The sequence below is a fragment of the Trachypithecus francoisi genome, unplaced genomic scaffold, assembly GCF_009764315.1.
Source record: "Trachypithecus francoisi isolate TF-2019V2 unplaced genomic scaffold, Tfra_2.0 Lachesis_group11, whole genome shotgun sequence".
Taxonomy (NCBI): Eukaryota; Metazoa; Chordata; class Mammalia; order Primates; family Cercopithecidae; genus Trachypithecus; species Trachypithecus francoisi.
In genome coordinates, this window is record NW_022681456.1 from 125,375,958 (window position 1) to 125,393,289 (window position 17,332).

At 54.4% G+C, this 17,332-nt stretch overlaps 1 protein-coding gene across 7 annotated transcripts; it reads left to right on the forward strand.

The window, feature by feature from the left end:
- The first annotated feature begins 443 nt into the window (after positions 1 to 443).
- IFFO1 (intermediate filament family orphan 1) lies at positions 444 to 16,599 on the forward strand. Of its 7 annotated transcripts, none has more exons than XM_033223092.1 (10): positions 444 to 1,290; positions 5,027 to 5,087; positions 5,239 to 5,334; positions 6,130 to 6,270; positions 6,545 to 6,550; positions 7,209 to 7,366; positions 7,489 to 7,609; positions 7,878 to 7,970; positions 14,496 to 14,626; positions 15,535 to 16,599. In XM_033223092.1, exons 1-10 carry the CDS (start codon positions 518 to 520, stop codon positions 15,638 to 15,640), a joined length of 1,686 nt encoding a protein of 561 aa, XP_033078983.1. In that variant the 5' UTR covers positions 444 to 517; the 3' UTR covers positions 15,641 to 16,599. The 7 variants fall into 7 exon arrangements, with proteins under 7 accessions (XP_033078983.1, XP_033078980.1, XP_033078982.1 ...); XM_033223089.1 differs by having other exon boundaries at positions 445 to 1,290; positions 6,542 to 6,550; positions 7,875 to 7,970; XM_033223091.1 differs by having other exon boundaries at positions 445 to 1,290; positions 6,542 to 6,550.
- Positions 16,600 to 17,332: the final 733 nt, after the last annotated feature.

Genomic DNA, 17,332 nt, shown 5'->3' on the forward strand with positions numbered 1-17,332 from the left:
CTGGCTAACATGGTGAAACCTCGTCTCCACTAAAAATACAAAAAATTAGCCGGGCATGGTGGCGGGCACCTGTAATCCTAACTACTCGGGAGACTGTGGCAGGAGAATCGCTTGAACCCGGGAGGCTGAGGTTGCAGTGAGCCGAAATCACGCTACTGCACTCCAGTTTGAGCGACAGTGAGACTCGGTCTTAGAAAAAAAGTAGTGTAGGGGAGATGGGCTTGCCACCAGAACCCATGGGGTACTGGAGGTCCTGGGCTTTAGGCCACCCCAGCTGGATTCCAGGCGGTGGCTCCTCTCATCCCTGGGTTCGGCTCCAGATCCGGAAAGGTCCAGGGTCCGGCCTCCAATTGGAGCCTGTCATTGGCTTCCCCCTCGGCCCGCCCCCTGACCTCTGCCCTGCCGCCGAGCCTCCTGATTGGTCGGCCCTGTCCCGCCGGCACCGCATTGGCTCTTCTCGCTCGCCCTCCATCCCTGCTCTTGCACCGGTCTGCATCTCCCAGCAGAAGGCGCAGCCATGAATCCGTTATTCGGCCCCAACCTCTTCCTCCTACAGCAGGAGCAGCAGGGCCTGGCCGGGCCGCTGGGGGACTCACTGGGAGGCGACCACTTCGCCGGGGGAGGAGACTTACCCTCGGCGCCTCTCTCGCCGGCCGGCCCTGCTGCCTACTCGCCGCCCGGGCCGGGCCCGGCCCCGCCTGCCGCCATGGCCCTCCGCAATGACCTGGGCTCCAACATCAACGTGCTCAAGACCCTGAACCTCCGGTTCCGCTGCTTCCTGGCCAAGGTGCATGAGCTGGAGCGCCGGAACCGGCTGTTGGAGAAGCAGCTGCAGCAAGCACTGGAGGAGGGTAAGCAGGGCCGGCGGGGCCTGGGTCGTCGCGACCAGGCCGTGCAGACAGGCTTCGTCAGCCCCATCCGGCCCCTGGGGCTGCCGCTGGGCGCCCGGCCGGCCGCTGTCTGCAGCCCGTCGGCGCGGGTGCTGGGCTCGCCAGCGCGCTCTCCGGCCGGCCCCCTCGCGCCCTCCGCGGCCAGCCTCTCGTCGTCCTCCACCTCCACCTCCACCACCTACTCCTCGTCTGCCCGCTTCATGCCCGGCACCATCTGGTCGTTCTCGCACGCCCGCCGGCTCGGGCCGGGACTGGAGCCCACTCTGGTGCAAGGGCCTGGCTTGTCGTGGGTGCACCCGGATGGGGTGGGCGTCCAAATCGACACCATCACGCCTGAGATCCGCGCGCTCTACAACGTGCTGGCCAAAGTGAAGCGGGAGCGGGACGAGTACAAGCGGAGGTAGGGATTGGGAAGAGGGGACAGGGCTCTCTGTGCCATGCCCCTCACAACGGGCCGGGAGTCATTGTGGGTTCCGAAGAATCAGGGGTGAAAGGAATGAGAGTAAAGTTTGTGCTGTATGATGAGGAGCTTGGAAGGAACTGGACGCAGGGAGACTAGAATCCGCAGAGAATGCAGAAGCCCCACTCGTGACAGGAAGAAGGACGCTGGGAGCGGAACACTGGGGAATTCCTCCTTTTCCAGCTTGTCTGCATCCAGGCTTAACTGCGGGCTTTGTGGGTGTGAAAGGGACTGGGTCTGAGCCCTACCGGTCTCAGCCCTGGGGCAGTTTAGGGATATAAACTTGAAAAGTAGGAGGCAAGGATATCGCGTCAATTTGGGAGAGTAAATTGAGTGAAATTGGAAGGGGGTGGTAAGGGAGGGGCTGTACCTTGCAACGGGTGATTCTTTCACAGCCCAAGGTTTCCCAAAGAATACTGATGGAAACCAGGTACCTGCTGTGGTTTCATAGGAAAAGCTCCGGGACCTCAAGCCATTGCTTGAGTAGGTCAACAAAGTGGGAAAAGAAAGAGTGAAGGGAATTCCCTAGGGTGAGGGTGGAGAGCAGGGCTGATGGGGGAATCTCTTGGCAGTATAAAACGCCAGCGGTGGAGGGAGAGTGGAGAGCCAGCAGGGGACTGAGCAGGGAGAAGCTGGGATATGGACACTCCCTAGGACTGCGAGGCCGCGGGGCGGGCCCAGTGCATTCTGTGGATGAAGATTTGGCTGTCTGAGAGGAGCCCGGCCCCAAGGGGCAAGGGGAAGGGATGTGATGCCAGGAGTGCTGGCTGTATACCAAGTGGATTCCTTAAATGGCTGATAACCAAGTCGATAGGACAGGAGTGAGAACAGAGGTAGTGTCTTGCAGACTCCAACCCATGCCTTGAGGAGGAAGGCGGTGACTGACAGTCAGAGAAGGCTTTGGTTTGGCGGCCTCCCCTCTCATCTCAGCTATTATGACCCCTTGTGGGCGGGCCTGGGAACTACCTATGCAGCCCAGTGTAGCAGAGATTCAGCACTGGGTGAGGATTGGCCGAATGTAGGAAATGACCGATGGGTGTGGGGGCGACCTTCAGGGATCTCCACCCTGCTGGAGTTGACCAGATCAGAGATCAGCAGGCTTTCTGAGCTTGAGTCCTGTCCTTGTGCTGGCTTCCTTAGTTGTGGTCCATGTTACGTGTCCTTGGGAGTTTCAGTTGTCCTGAAATCATTCTGGCACCCAGAACCAGCCTGCTCTGCCCGTGCAGGAGTTAACTAACACACTCAGCAGTGGGAAAGGCACAGTTCTGGAATACATCCATAACCACAGGAACAACTGCTGTTCTCAGGAGCTTTTTTCTTTTTTCTTTTTTTTTTTAAACTGAAGGAGCGTTTGTCCTTGGTCCAGCTGTCCAGGGCAGGAAAGAGTTATTCCTCGGGGACTGATTAGCTCATAGCTCTGCAGCACACTGCTGTGTAGAAGGCCGTAGCTAGACTTGGATGGTACGTGATACTGGCAGTGACTCTTCTTCCACCCCAGATCCCTTGCCCTCATTCTGGTCTCTTTATAGCAACACTGTAACTCCTGTTTTCTGCCTGGAAGGCCTGGGATGGCTTGAGCGCTAAACTGGGAGGTAGCTAAAGGCCTCCTGGGTTCTATTTTCAGCTCCCTTGCCTTGTGTGTGACCTTTTTTTGAGCCCCCATTTTTCCAATCTAGGATTGGTCCCTGCTTTCTCTCTTCAACCCAGGGATAGAGTTTTTTCTAAGAGTGGTGTTTGGTTCATGCAGAATGTAGGGAAATCTCTCTCAAATTCTGCCCATGTTAAGGGAACCTTGTAAGTGAGACCAGATGGAAATGGAGGTGAAAATGAACCTGTTTGTGTGAAATCTGGCTAAAGAACAATAGAATTGTAGTGGACTTCCAGGTGATTCATTTTTCGATTTTTTACCCTGTAAGATTTCCTTAAGCTTAACCTTTAGCTAACTGCCTTCCTTAAGTTTCTTCCAGGCTTTGTTGAGCTCACTGTCAGATAGCCCCTCCTGCCCCCGCTCACACATCTTGTCCAGAGTTAGCATGCCCTTGACAGGTTTACTGTCTTCCTCGAGGGACTTGTGGGCTCCAGAGGCATGAGGGCACCACAGTTCATGCCTTCACATCGTAGATGAAGAAACCAAGACCCAGAAAAGATAAGGGTCTTAGCTAAGAAAACATATAACCTGATGCCACTATGGCCCTTAGTGGCCTGTGTGCATGAGAATGCCAGGGGGGAGGAGAGCAGCACCTATGGGACACACAGGGAAGGGGGCTGGGAGCCAGGAAGGCTGGGAGCTGGGCTGTGAGGGGAGCCCGGCTGTGTGGGGAGCCGGCAGGGTGGTGGCTGGGCTGGCTGCCTCCTCCTGCTCTGCCCAGCAGGGAGGGGCAGCCGAGGTGATGTGGAGGAGTTATTATTAGGAATACTGCAGTGCGGCTGTGAGTGAGGAGAGTGGGACCCAGAGGCTGACATAGGAAGGAAGATGGAGGGAAGGGGAAGAAAGGGCTTAAGCCAAGGCTTCAGAAGCTGCCCACTCAGATTTTCATTTTTCTTGCTATCTTCTTGGCCCCTTCCTAACCACTTTTCTTGTGTTGAAGTTTCTTTCTTGGTGCAGTTCCCCTCCTTTCTCAGGCTGGCAGAAGGGATGAGCTCACAGGAACAGGGTCTGAGATGTGCTGCTATGCCAGCTAGACTGCAGGGCCCTGGAACGCCGGGCAGGTCCTAAGCAGCACATTGCCCTGGCTTCCATCTCTGATGGAATGGAATATGCACCGCCTGCCATGGCTGATGAGACATGACAAAGCTGGCTCTGGGAAGCATGCCCTAGCTAGGACCCTGCCGTGTGGCCCAGAGTGTCGTGCAGCCCACCTGCAGTCTTAACCTCTGAACTCTGGGCCCTGGAAGAGGCCGCTTCTAGTTCTCATCCACCGTACTCACCGGGCCCCTTTCCACACTCTCCTTTCTCTTTCCCTCTGGGTTTGAGTGCTAGTAACCCCCAGCTCATGTGTCCACTGCTGTCATGCTGCTGTAGGACTTCTGGCCTCTGAGCCAGCCTGGTTACCTCTCTGTGACTCACTTAGAGGAGGCTCTGGGTGGGCAGTTTCTGGAGCTTGTGGGGAAGGACTTTGAGTGTCTCCTACCAGGCTCTTGACCCACTCTGTTGATACAGTATGTGTCCTGCAGATGCTTTTACAGGGTTAAATGATACCACAAGAGGCAGGGCAGCGGGCTCGACGAGCTCTGTTCTGGTGCGGGCAGGAGGCGGGAGCCTGGATCTGTGCGACTGAAGGTGGGAGACTGGGCCGGGTGGGCCTGGTGGTCTGGTGTGGGCAGGAGGTGGGCGATGAGGCCAGCCAGACAGCTGGCTGAGCTGGGGCCTGAGCGGGGATGGGCACCGCAGAGGACTGGAGCCTCAGCAGTTGTCCAAACAGAGCTCCTGGTGTGTGGCCCGGAGGTTCCGGGAAGGCAGCTGGCGAGCTCGACGCCCGTCAGGAAGCACAGAGCCACGTGACAGCTGCAGTTGGTCACCAGCTGGCTGGCCAGGCATTCCCGTGCCCTGCTTCTCCCCATCCAGGGAACCAGAACTGGGGTCTGAGGCCTGAGCCAGAGAGGTGGGGACAGGGTGCCATGGGGGCAGGGAAGGACTCTGTACCTAAGCTCTCTCTACCCTTCCCATGTCTGTCAGGTGGGAAGAGGAGTACACGGTGCGGATCCAGCTGCAAGACCGTGTAAATGAGCTCCAGGAGGTGAGGGTGGCACCCCACTTGCTGCTGGTGCTTCACTGGGTGCCCCTGTCTGCCCATGACCCTGCTGCCCCGTCTCCTGTCCCTCCTTGTCATCTTTATCTTCCTTCCACCTCGGCAGTGCCACTAACATCAGGGTTTCTCCCAACGGCAGGAAGCCCAGGAGGCTGATGCCTGCCAGGAGGAGCTGGCACTGAAGGTGGAACAGTTGAAGGCTGAGCTGGTGGTCTTCAAGGGGCTCATGAGTAACGTGAGTGCAGCCCCAGGCTTCCCTGAGAGTGGAAGTGAGGCTTCTGAGGCCAGAGGAGCAGGCCCTTCTAGTGTTGGCCTGCTGGTGTCGCGTCCACGGCTCCTTCCCTTCTTTTTGCTCTCCTTCCCTTTCTCCCCAGCCACCCCGAACTCCAGAGAAAGAGAAGGAACACAAATCTTGGTGTTGCGTCAGAGGTGGCAAACTTCTGAGGGCCTAGGGTTACAGAGCAGTTAGTGAGCGGCTTCTGGGGTGGAGGCTCCGCGGCTGGCACCGGGGCCCTGGGCCGATTCCTCAGCCTCTGAGGCGTCATCTTTGGCATGGGGAAATAAAGGCGTGTACTCTGCAGGGGTATTGTGAAGGTGATCATGTACTCAGGACAGTGCCCGGCACGCAGTGTTAGCTGGAAGAGTGTGAGCTGTTGCGATTACTATAGTCCTTTCTCCACTCTTAGAATTCCCAGGAGTCTCTTTCTCTCTGGGAATGTAAGTTCCAGGAGGATGAGGACTGCTAATGGTTCCAGTGAGCCCCTGCATGTCCCAGGCACTGGTCATGCCCTTCAGGGCTTCCGTTTGGCCAGGGAGCAGCGGCCCGAGCTGCCCCTTGCCCAGCATATGCACACAGTGCTGGGGCGGGGGGGCCCGCTCCCCAGGAAGAGGGGTGCACTCAGCTCAGGGAGACTCCACGGAAGAGGCACCGGTGCAATGTGGTGGGAAGGATGAGGACCTTGCGAGGCCTCATTCGTCCTTGTCTGGAGAACTGGCTGCCTCCTCACTGTTCCCTGGGCTCCCTGGACAGAACCTGTCGGAGCTGGACACCAAGATCCAGGAGAAAGCCATGAAGGTGGATATGGACATCTGCCGCCGCATCGACATCACTGCCAAGCTCTGCGATGTGGCTCAGCAGCGCAACTGCGAGGACATGATCCAGATGTTCCAGGTGAGGACGGAGCTGCCCTCTACTCTCAGGGGTGGGTGGGGCAGGTGGATGCTTCCTTGGCGGCTGGCCTGGAACGCAGGCCCTGCCTCCTGTTTGGGGAGCCTTACCTGGCACCTGGGGCCCTCACGGGGCTAGGCTGGGGGGTAAGGAGCAGTGTCAGGAGGGGCATTGTGGCAGCTGTCTCTAACGCCATCTCTCCCTTCCCCCTCTCTCTCCTCTGTCTGCTTCCTCTCCTCTCTTCCTCTTCTCTTCTCTCTTGCTTCCTCCACAGAAGAAGCTGGTTAGTTTGATCTCACGCAAGCTTATTAATGTCCCAGTCCCAGTTCTAAGCTGCCTAGGCCTCCTGGCCCTCAGTTTGGGCCCGCTGGGCTCTTGAGCACTGATTTTTTCCTGCCCTTTCTCTTCTCCTTGCTCTTCCCCCTTTTTCTCTCTCTCTCTCTCGTTCTCTTGACTGCATTTCTTTCTCTCCCTTCTCCCCTGGCTTTCCAGATCTGGATGTGATTCAGGTTCTCCTTTGTACACATTGCACCCTCATCCTCCTTGCAGCCTAAAGCTTTTTTTTTAGTTGAGTCATTTAATCAAAAAGACTTTTTTTAGAAAATAAATTTCCTCTTGAGCCATCATGCACATCTGACTGCAGCCCCAACGAGCCCTTCCTCCCTTGTCTGACTGCTCTCTTTCTCGATTTCTTCTTGTTCTGCCTTCTCAGTCTGCAGCCCTGGCCTCTGCTGTGTGTCTGTGTGTCTGGCCCTTGGTGACTGTCCGTGTTTCTGTTCCTGTCATTGTAACTGTGACTTTTCTCTCTGTCTGCCCCACCCTTCCTGCTGGTTCACGCTTCTCCCCCATTTCCGCCCTCTCTGCCCGGCCTCCCGCTCCCGCCCTTTCTCCTCATGCACCCGGCCTCGTCTCTGTAGTCTCTGCACTTGTCTCCCATTAAGGTCCCATCCATGGGGGGGCGGAAGCGGGAGCGCAAGGCTGCCGTCGAGGAGGACACCTCCCTGTCGGAGAGTGAGGGGCCCCGCCAGCCTGATGGGGATGAGGAGGAGAGCACAGCCCTCAGCATCAACGAGGAGATGCAGCGCATGCTCAACCAGCTGTGAGTCCGTAGGCCGTGCTCCCGTAGCACCGATGCCACAGCAGCCCAGGAGGCCGGAGCTCCCCAGTCCCCTGCCAGGATGAGGCCCCGCCCGCCCTGACACCCGGGTTCCCTGTCTCTAGGAGAGAGTATGATTTTGAGGACGACTGTGACAGCCTGACTTGGGAGGAGACTGAGGAGACCCTGCTGCTTTGGGAGGATTTCTCAGGCTATGCCATGGCAGCTGCAGAGGCCCAGGGAGAGGTAACCTCTGCTCCCGGCCTCAGGGCCCTCTGGCTCTGCCTCTCCAGCCTGACGCCCACGCCCCCGCTCCTCTCCTTGCTCTGTCCCCCCATGTGGCTGTCATCCTCTACCTGCGTCTCCCCCCTTCCTATATCCTTTTGCTTTTCTTTCTCTAGTTTCTTTAACCGGACTTCCTCTCTCTCTCTCTCTCCCTGACTCGGCCCTTGGAATGCGCCCTATCCCATCCCTCCCTGGCTGGCCTCCCCTGCTTCCCTTTCTACTCCAGCAGCAGGAAGATAGCCTGGAGAAGGTGATTAAAGATACGGAGTCCCTGTTCAAAACCCGGGAGAAGGAGTATCAGGAGACCATTGACCAGATAGAGGTAAGGGCAGGAGCGGAAGCCAGGGGCACAGTGTCCCAGAGGGTTTTGAGTGGGGCTGCAGGTGCAGTGGCCTCATCCCTCCTGCAGGACCCTAGAGACCAAGGTCTTGGGAGGAGGCGTGATCTCTCAGCTATAGTCCTTCTGGTAGGCTCTGAAGACCTCAGGCTCTAAAAGCAGAGAGATGTTGGTTCAAATCTCAGCTCTGTTACTTACAACCACTCTGAACTTGTAACAAGTTACTTGTTCCCTCTGAGCCCCTTCCTTCCTCCCTCCCTCCCTCCCTCCCTTCCTCCCTTCCTTCCTTTCTTCCTCCCTCCCTTCCTCCCTTTTTCTCTCTCTCTCTCTGTCTTCCCCTCTCTCCCTCGCTCCCTCCCTCCCTTCCTCCCTTCCTTCCTTCCTCCCTTTTTCTCTCTCTCTCTCTGTCTTCCCTCTCTCCCTCGCTCCCTCGCTCCCTTGTCTTTCTGCCCTTTCTTTTTTGAGACAAGGTCTCACTCTGTTTCACTCTGTTGCCTAGGCTGGAGTGATTCTCCCACCCCAGCCTTCTGAGTAGCTGGGACCACAGGTGTGTACCACCACACCCAGCTAATTTTTATTTTTAATGTTTTGTAGAGATGGGGTCTCCCTGTGTTTCCCAGGCAGGTCTTAAACTCTTGGGCTCAAGTGATCCTCCTGCCTCGGCCTCCCAAAGTGCTAGAATTAAAGGCACGAGCCATGTGTCCTGCCCTATACCTGTTTCTTTTTCTTTCTTTCTTTCTTTTTTTTTGAGACAGGGTCTTGCTCTGTCACTCCAGGCTCACTGCAGCCTTGATCTTCTGGATCCAAGCAATCCTTCTACCTCAGCCTCCCAAGTAGCTGGGACCACAGGCGTGTGCTACCACACCTGGCTAATTTTTTGATTTTTTACAGAGACAGGGTCTCACTATGTCTTCCAGGCTGGCCTCAAACTTCTGGGTTCAAGCAGTCCTCCTAACTTGGCCTCCCAAAGTATTGGGATTACAGGCATGAGCCACTGCGCCCGGCCTTTTTATTTGTAAAGCGAGGAATTTAATAATACCTCACCTATAGGGTTGTTTACAAGACCGGATGAAATAATGCACATACAGAGCTTAGGGCAGTGCCTGGCTCATAGTGAGTGTAGCGTAGTGGGGAGCATTTTATTATTATTAACACTATCAGTGCCATCGCACTGAGATGGACTGGGACTTTCCTGTTTCTTCCACTCAGCCATTGAGATAACAGAAGTCTCCATGCTTTTTCCCAAGCCTTGGAGTACCTTCTAGAGGTACCTAGAGGCAAGTGGAGCTGGTGCTTTAACTCAAACTCTAGGCTTTAGGACCTGCAAGAAGGATTTGTGGAGGCCGGGCACGGTGGCTCATGCCTGTAATCCCAGCACTTTGGGAGGCCAAGGTGGGCGGATCACGAGGTCAGGAGATCAAGACCATCCTGGCTAACACGGTGAAACCCCGTCTCTACGAAAAATACAAAAAAAATTAGCCGAGCGTGGTGGCGGGCGCCTGTAGCCCCAGCTACTCGCTACTCGGGAGGCTGAGGCAGGAGAATGACATGAACCCGGGAGGCAGAGCTTGCAGTGAGCCGAGATTGTGCCACTGCTCTCCAGCTGGGTGACAGAGCGAGACTCCGTCTCAAAAAAAAGAAAAAGAAAAAAAAAAAAAAGGAAGGATCGTGGAACCACAGAATGGAGGCTGCTGTGGGAGGAGGGATGGACGGGACCCCTGTGAGCTCTCCTGGCCTGGTGAGATGGTCCTTTCCCGACGCTCTGACTTGAGGAGAGGCATGGAGCCTTCTCTGACTCTCAGCCTCTCTTCAAGCCCATGTGGGAGATTCATACAGTAGTGCCCTCTTATCTGCAGGGCATGTGTTCCAGGACCCACATTGGATGCCTGAAACCAAAGATGGCACTGAGCCCCTGATAGCTTGGGTCCGGTTGCTGTCAACTGGAATGTGTTTCTGTTCATGTCTTCCACCCACACATTCAATGCTTTTTCTGTCTTAACTAAGCACTTAGCATGCGGTGTGGCAGTACCTTTTGCAGTTCGAGGTGTGACAGTAAAACTGGCATAAACTTCTTTTTCCTTCTTTACAGTTTCACGGATAGAAGATTCTTACTATAGAGCTTAGCAACCTCAGCATTAGATTCTTTTTCTTATTAAGTTGAAAACTTTTACCTTTTCACTTAAAGGGAGCACATTTTGGATTCTCTTTGGCATATCCAAATTGCCAGCATCACTACTCTTGTGCTTTGGGGTCATTATGAAGTAAAAGTAAGGATTCTTTGAACACAGGCACTGCGATACCATGACAGTCAGTCTGATCACTGAGATGGCTACCAAGTAACTAATGGGCAGGCAGTGTAGACAGTGTGGATCCTTGGGACAGAGGGAGGGTTCATGTCCCAGTCTGGATAGAGTGAGATTTTTTTTTTTTCCCCGAGATGGAGTCTCACTCTGTGTCGCCCAGGCTGGAGGGCAGTGGCGCGATCTTGGCTCACTGCAAGCTCCGCCTCCCAAGTTCACGCCATTCTCCTGCCTCAGCCTCCCCAGTAGCTGGGACTACAGGCGCCCGTCACCACGCCCGGCTAATTTTTTTTGTATTTTTCGTAGAGATGGGGTTTCACAGTGTTAGCCAGGATGGTCTCGATCTCCTGACCTCATGATCCGCCCACCTCGGCCTCCCAAAGTGCTGGGATTACAGGCTTGAGCCACCACGCCCGGCCGATAGCGTGAGATTTTATCAGGTCACTCAGAACAGTGTGCAATTTAAAACTTAGGAATTGTTTATTTCTGGAATCTTTTTTTTTTTTTTTTTGAGATGGAGTCTCGCTCTGTAGCCCAGGTTGGAGTGCAGTGGCGCTATCTCGGCTCACTGCAAGCTCCGCCTCCCGGGTTCACGCCATTCTCCTGCCTCAGCCTCCTGGGTAGCTGGGACTACAGGTGCCCACCGCCACACTTGGCTAATTTTTTGTATGTTTTAGTAGAGACGGGGTTTCACCATGCTAGCCAGGATGGTCTCGATCTCCTGACCTTGTGATCCGCCCACCTCGTCCTCCCAAAGTGCTGGGATTATTGGCGTGAGCCACTGCACCTGGCCTGGAATCTTTCATTTAATATTTTCAGATCAAGGTTCACCTTGGGTACCTGAAGCTGTGGAAAGTGAAACCAGTGGATAAGGAAGGAGTGACTTTATTTTTATTGCTCTCACATTGTATGTGTTTGAGAAAGAAGTCGAGAAATTATTTTCCTATATACTCATTCTCCCAACACACATCAAACTGTCCTGCTTCTTCATCAAACCTGGTTTTCTTGGCCAGGTAGATGAGATTTCGTGGATTTGTGCTGCTAGCTAAAGACATGGCAAGGGAAACCAGTCGTCCCCACCCTTCTGTCTACCCTGGCTCGCTGTTTCCTCCCTCCTGCTTACCTGATTCTTGCTTCCCTTTTTTGGATGGTGGGTTTAAGGTCTGTGTTTTCATTGCACCTTCAGCGAAGTAGAGGCCTTTGTGCAGCCATCTTCGTGAAGAAGAGATCTCGGGCTGCCATCTCTCCCTAGTCTTCCCTGGACCTCAAGTGCCCAGTGTAAAATATGATCTGAAAGAATAAAAATCATATCTTAAATGGAATAATGCCTTTTAAGCTATTTTTGGCTGGGCGCGGTGGCTCTTGCCTGTAATCCCAGCACTTTGGGAGGCCAATGCAGGCAGATCACTTGAGGTCAGGAGTTCGAGACCAGCCTGGCTACCAACATGTGAAACCCCGTCTCTACTAAAAATACAAAAGTCAGCCAGGCATTGTGGTGGGCATCTGTAATCCCAGCTACTTGGGAGGCTGAGGCAGGAGAATTGCTGGAATCTGGGAGGTAGAGGCTGCAGTGAACTGAGATCGTGCCACTGCGCTACAGCCTGGGCGACAGAGTGAGACTCCGTCTCAAAAAAACAAAGGCATTTTCAAATCATGACTCCTCCTCTCTCCCAGTACAATGACTTTAGGCAGCAGTCCCCAACCTTTTTGGTACCAGGGACTGGTTTTGTGGAAGACAGTTTTTCCACTGACCCAGGTGGGGAATGGTTTTGGGATGATTCAAGCACATTACATTCATTGTGCACTTTGTTACTATTTTTTAAAATTATTTTATTTTATTTTTTTTGAGACAGAGTTTCGTTCTTGTTGCCCAAGCTGGAGTGCAACACAGCTTGTGTTTTCCTAACACAATCTGTGTTAGTGGCACAATCTTGGCTCACTGCAACCTCTGCCTTCCGGGCTCAAGCGATTCTCCTGCCTCAGCCTCCCAAGTAACTGGGATTACAGGCATGCGCCACCACGCCTGGCTAATTTTGTATTTTTAATAGAGACGGGGTTTCTCCATGTTGGTCAGGCTGGTCTTGAACTCCCGACCTCAGGTGATCCGCCCGCCTCAGCCTCCCAAAGTGCTGGGATTATAGGTGTGAGCCACCGCGCCCAGCCTGTGCACTTTATTTCTATTATTATTACATTTAATATATAATGAAATAATTATGTAACTCACCATAATGTAGAATCAGTGGGAGCCCTGAGCTTGTTTTCTTGCAACTAGACAGTCCCATCGGGGGGTGATGGGAGACAGTGACAGATCATCAGGTATTAGAATCTCATAAGGAGCACGTAACCTAGATCCCTCGTATGTGCAGTTCACAGTAGGGTTCACGCTCCTGTGAGAATCTTAACGCCGCCGGGGATCTGACAGGAGGTGGGGCTCAGGCTGTATGCCAGTGATGGGGAGTGGCTGCAAATACAGATGAACCTTCACTCACTTGCCTACTGCTCACCTCCTGCTGTTTGGCCTGGTTCCTAACAGGCTGCAGACAGGTACTGGTCCGTGGCCTGGGGTTTGGGGACTTCTGCATTAGGAAAACTGTTAGGAGGACTTGCTGACCTCAGGAGTACCCAAGGTGCCTTTATCTTTGTGACTTTTGATCTCTCAGGGTCACTAAGATGGAGCAAGGACCGGTTCCTCTGGCAAAGCCAAGGCCCAGAGTGGTGGGCGGGAGGCAGTTCTTCCCCACTGCTCCTCACCTCTCTCCATCTCCTCCCTAAGCACCCCCAAGTCTGGTCACACAGCGAGCCTGCAGTTTTCAAGGTAGCTTGTCAAGGACATCTCCTGACTTGCACGTTCACCTCCTGACTTTGTTCCTGCTGTAAATTTGTGAATTAAGTGGGGACACAGACATATGCAGAGACTACTGGTGGCAGTACTAGCCTTGTATTTCAGTAGAATATATTCGGTTCATTTCCTTCTTCCCAGTCTCCCTGAGTGATGGTTCCAGAACCCAGCCCCCTGCACTCCAGCTTTTCCAAGGTGGAGAAATTGGCGTGTAGGCAGCTGATCTGAACAAGGGCTGGTGGCTCTGTATTTTCTCCCTGGGTTGAACAGTCACCGTGTCCTGCTCCTCCCACTACTGTGGAGCCAAGCCTACCACTGAAGCTGTCCCCACTGGGGCTTCTCACCCAGCCAGCCACCCTCTCACCCCAGATGTCACTGTCCTGATCATCTCTGTTGTCTGGCCCTGTATCCTGTTTCCATCTTTCTCTAAGTTCCCACCCTCTATGTCCAATCCAGATTATCACAGCTGGTATCTTCCCCATTCTCTTCACTCAGGCAGTCACGAACGTCATCTCCAGGCAGTTTCATTTTGCCTCCCCTTGTGGCCCCTGCCCTTTGTACCCAAAACAAAGAGAGGCAGTCGACTGTCCCTGGCACAGAGTTTGTGCTGCCTGGGCCCTGCCTCTCTGCCTGCCTCAGAATCTGGGCTGAAGAATGGGCCCTGGGAGGGAGACTGGATTTCTTTGATTCTGAGCCCCATGTTTTCCACGTGTGACATTTCTGAAGTCAGGACATGTCTCAGAATCATTGGCACCTCCAATATGGAAGTCTTCCTTGTAGTGTCTCAGAATGGCTTTTAGGTGAGAAAATAAGTGATAAGGAGACAATGGTAAGAGGATTGGGCCCCTTTCCGCAGTGAGCCAGGCTTCTTGTATGCCGCGGTCTCGTGGGCACGTCACGGAGTGAGTTAATTCCCTGCGAGGTCTGAGTCTGCCAGGATGTGGAAGACCCGTTGCTAACCCTTACAGGAGCTCACAGTGCAGGGGACGGCCCAGGACCAGCGCAGTACAGGGATGAGGGATGAGCCAGGCCCAACGGGAACCCGTGTGGCACTGGGAGCCTGTGGATCTGCTCCATTCCACCCACACTGACTTTCCTCACCACTCTTACCAGTCTTAAAAGAACACAGCGTGCAGCAGTACCTTTGCATTCCTCCACAGGCAAAGATTTCCAGGAAAACCAGAGAAAATGATAGCATATTGGGTGCCTTCTGCCTTGGTCTGATTTATTTTAAAATCTGAGCCTTCAGTAATGGCTACCTGGGCCCCCAGCCCAGCCACTGCTCTTGGCCTGTTAGCCTCCTGGCGTGGGGAACAGAGGCGCTGTGAACCCCACCTGCTAACCCTGATGGCCCTGCCTGCCCCACCACAGCTGGAGCTGGCCACAGCCAAGAACGACATGAACCGGCACCTGCATGAGTACATGGAGATGTGTAGCATGAAGCGCGGCCTGGACGTGCAGATGGAGACCTGCCGCCGGCTCATCACCCAGTCCGGAGACCGGTAGGCGCCTCCCCTGGCCATGGGGCCTTCCGAGGGGACGCAGCCCCAAAGACCCTCAGGCAGTGACTGGGTCACATCTTGCTGTGGGGCTGCCCTTTGGGAGTCACCTGGTGTGGCTGACCCAGACCCACAGCTCTCTCCCTTGGCAGTTGGAAGGCGCTGTGTCCATTCATGGCGGGAGGACTGAAACCTCCCAAGGCCACCAGCGCTGGTGGTTCCCCTGGTTAGAGGCAGTTTAAAAACTGGCAAGGAACACAAGGGTTGTGGGGGCAGATTTTTATCTAACGTCAGGGCCATGATTTATGCATTTGACCCTGTGTAAGTGACACCGCAACAAGAAAGTGAATTTTTAAAAATCACAAAAATACTGCAGATAGACATAAAGCCAAGGCCGTAGATTCAGGGTGCTGGAGGCTCAGCAGCTTCTCTCCTACTGTGACTTCAGCTATTTCTTTTCTTTTTTTTTTGGCTCACTACAACCTCTGCCTCCTGGGTTCAAGGGATTATCTTGCCTCATGCTCCCGAGTAGCTGGGATTACGGGCACCTACACCACACCTGGCTAATTTTGCATTTTTAGTAGAGATGGGGTTTCACCATGTTGGCCAGGCTCGCCTTGAACTCCTGACGTCGTGATCCACCCTCCTTGGTCTCCCAAAGTGCTGGAATGACAGGCGTGAGCCATCGTGCCTGACCTCAGTCTCAGTTCCCAAGACGCAGGCGGGGCCCCTTTCCCTGTCAGGGTGGGGTTGGAGAGACGTCAGTCCCTGCCGCTCCCTCGGCGTCCCGCGGCCCCGCCCTCGCTTCCGGTACTTCTCACCTGCTGCCAGAGGATGAGGCAGCAGGAAGAGGAGTGCGGTCTTCAGGATTCCTGCCTGCCCCAAGGTTGACGACTGGTGTTTTTTTCTAGAAAGTCTCCTGCTTTCGCTGCGGTCCCGCTTAGCGACCCGCCGCCGCCGCCAAGCGAGGCTGAGGACTCCGATCGCGATGTCTCATCTGATAGCTCCATGAGATAGAGACCTGCCTCTCCCTTGCACCCGAGGCCCTCGCAGCTGGGAACTCAGCAAGGCAGAGGGTGGGGCTGCACAGAGGAGAGCATCAGCTGCAGCGGTGCACCAGGCCTGGCCCCTGGGGACGGGCACTCCTCCCTCAGGCTTCCTCCCTAGGTCTTGGCTTCTCCAGGGCTCTGGGGTGTCTGGAGCTAGGCTTGGCCCTACCATTCTGGGGCCATTTCCACCACAGTTGGGGCTCTCCTGCCTTCACGCGTGGGTGTCTGCTACTTCCCCATCTTTAAAATGCTGCCAGAGCGATTGCGGCCCCTCACCTTGTCCACGTTATCAGGAATGTGAATGTGGGAACTTTCCTCCGTCCCTGTTGTCCGGAGCCAGCTCACTGTCTTCTGCACTGGTGCTGACTGGCCCAGGCACTGGCGTGGAATAGAACGCCATTGGAGGCTGGCTACACATGGCCTCTGCAGCACACGCAGTTGGAGAGGGCTTCTGTCCCTGTCAGCGGCGGAGGGCGTTGGGGCTGGCCGGGGCACCTTGTCCCTGCTTTGGTCCACATGCTCACGCTGTCCACCTGCTGGGTGGAGTGTATGTGGCTGTGGCCCTCCCTCGTGGATGTGCCGTGCTTTAAAGAGGCCTTAGTGCCCAGGATGGGCACAGTATTTTGACGGGAGGTGGGAGCTCTTGCTCTCCTGGTCACTGCAGATTGACAGAGAAGGTGACGCTCCGGGCATGCGTGCGCGGGTGTATGTGCGCTCAGGGTCTCTGTTTAAGTATTAGCTAAACATGTGCCTCCTCCGTATCTGTCATACTCTGAGACCAACAGGCTACAGTGTCCCTGATTCTTCGAAAAGCCTGGAGAAACGGGGGAGATGCAATTCACAATGCCTTGGTATAGGAGGCTGTGTTGAGCTGACATTCAAATGGATTCTTTAATAATAATGAAACTGGCGAGTATTTAATGTGCACTTTGGTGTCACTGTCTCAAGCACTTCCTAATATTCACTAGTTTGAACTCTGAGGTAGGTACCTCTTTTTTTGAGATGGAGTCTCATACTCTGTTGCCCAGGCTGGCGTGCAGTGGTGTGGTCTCAGCTAACTGCAGCCTCCACCTCCCGGGTTCAAGCGATTCTCCTGCTTCAGCACGCCTGTAGCTGGGACTGTAGGTGTGCACCATCACTCCTGGCTAATTTTTGTAGTTTTAGTAGAAACGGGGTTTCACCATGTTGGCCAGGCTGGTCTCAAAACTCCTGACCTCAGGTGAGCCGCCCACCTTGGCCTCCCAAAGTGCTGGGATTACAGGTGCGTGTGCTCTACCAAGGTATGTACTTTTGTCTCCACTAGGTAAGTGCACGTGCAAAATGAGGCCTGGGAGTAACTGCCCAAAGCAATTGAGCCTTTCAGTGGCAGAGCCAGGGGTCTGGACCTAGGTTCCAGCGACACGCCTTGCCCCTACCCAAGCTCCCTTAAGGGTGATGGAAAGTCACTTTGACACATCTCTTCCTCAAAACCGTGCGAGGTGGGCATTAACTTTTAAAGATTTTAAAAGATTTAAAATCTTAAATCTTTTAAGATTCTATAGCGCTGCCCATCTTGGGCATGGTTTTAGGTTCTTGTTTACCTAGATGAATCCTCCTGAAGACCTTAGGGGCTGGCCACAGTGACGTCCTCAGATAAGACAGGCGGGCACAGCAAGCAAGA

What these genes read in the sequence shown, in the direction of transcription:
- IFFO1 (XM_033223095.1), top strand. Translation starts at nt 518, where the DNA reads ATGAATCCGTTATTCGGCCCCAACCTCTTCCTCCTACAGCAGGAGCAG. An exon ending in TCAAGGGGCTCATGAGTAAC is followed by an intron (nt 5,335 to 6,129) that starts GTGAGTGCAGCC and finishes CTCCCTGGACAG; the next exon opens with AACCTGTCGGAGCTGGACAC. An exon ending in CAGCGCATGCTCAACCAGCT is followed by an intron (nt 7,367 to 7,488) that starts GTGAGTCCGTAG and finishes CCCTGTCTCTAG; the next exon opens with GAGAGAGTATGATTTTGAGG.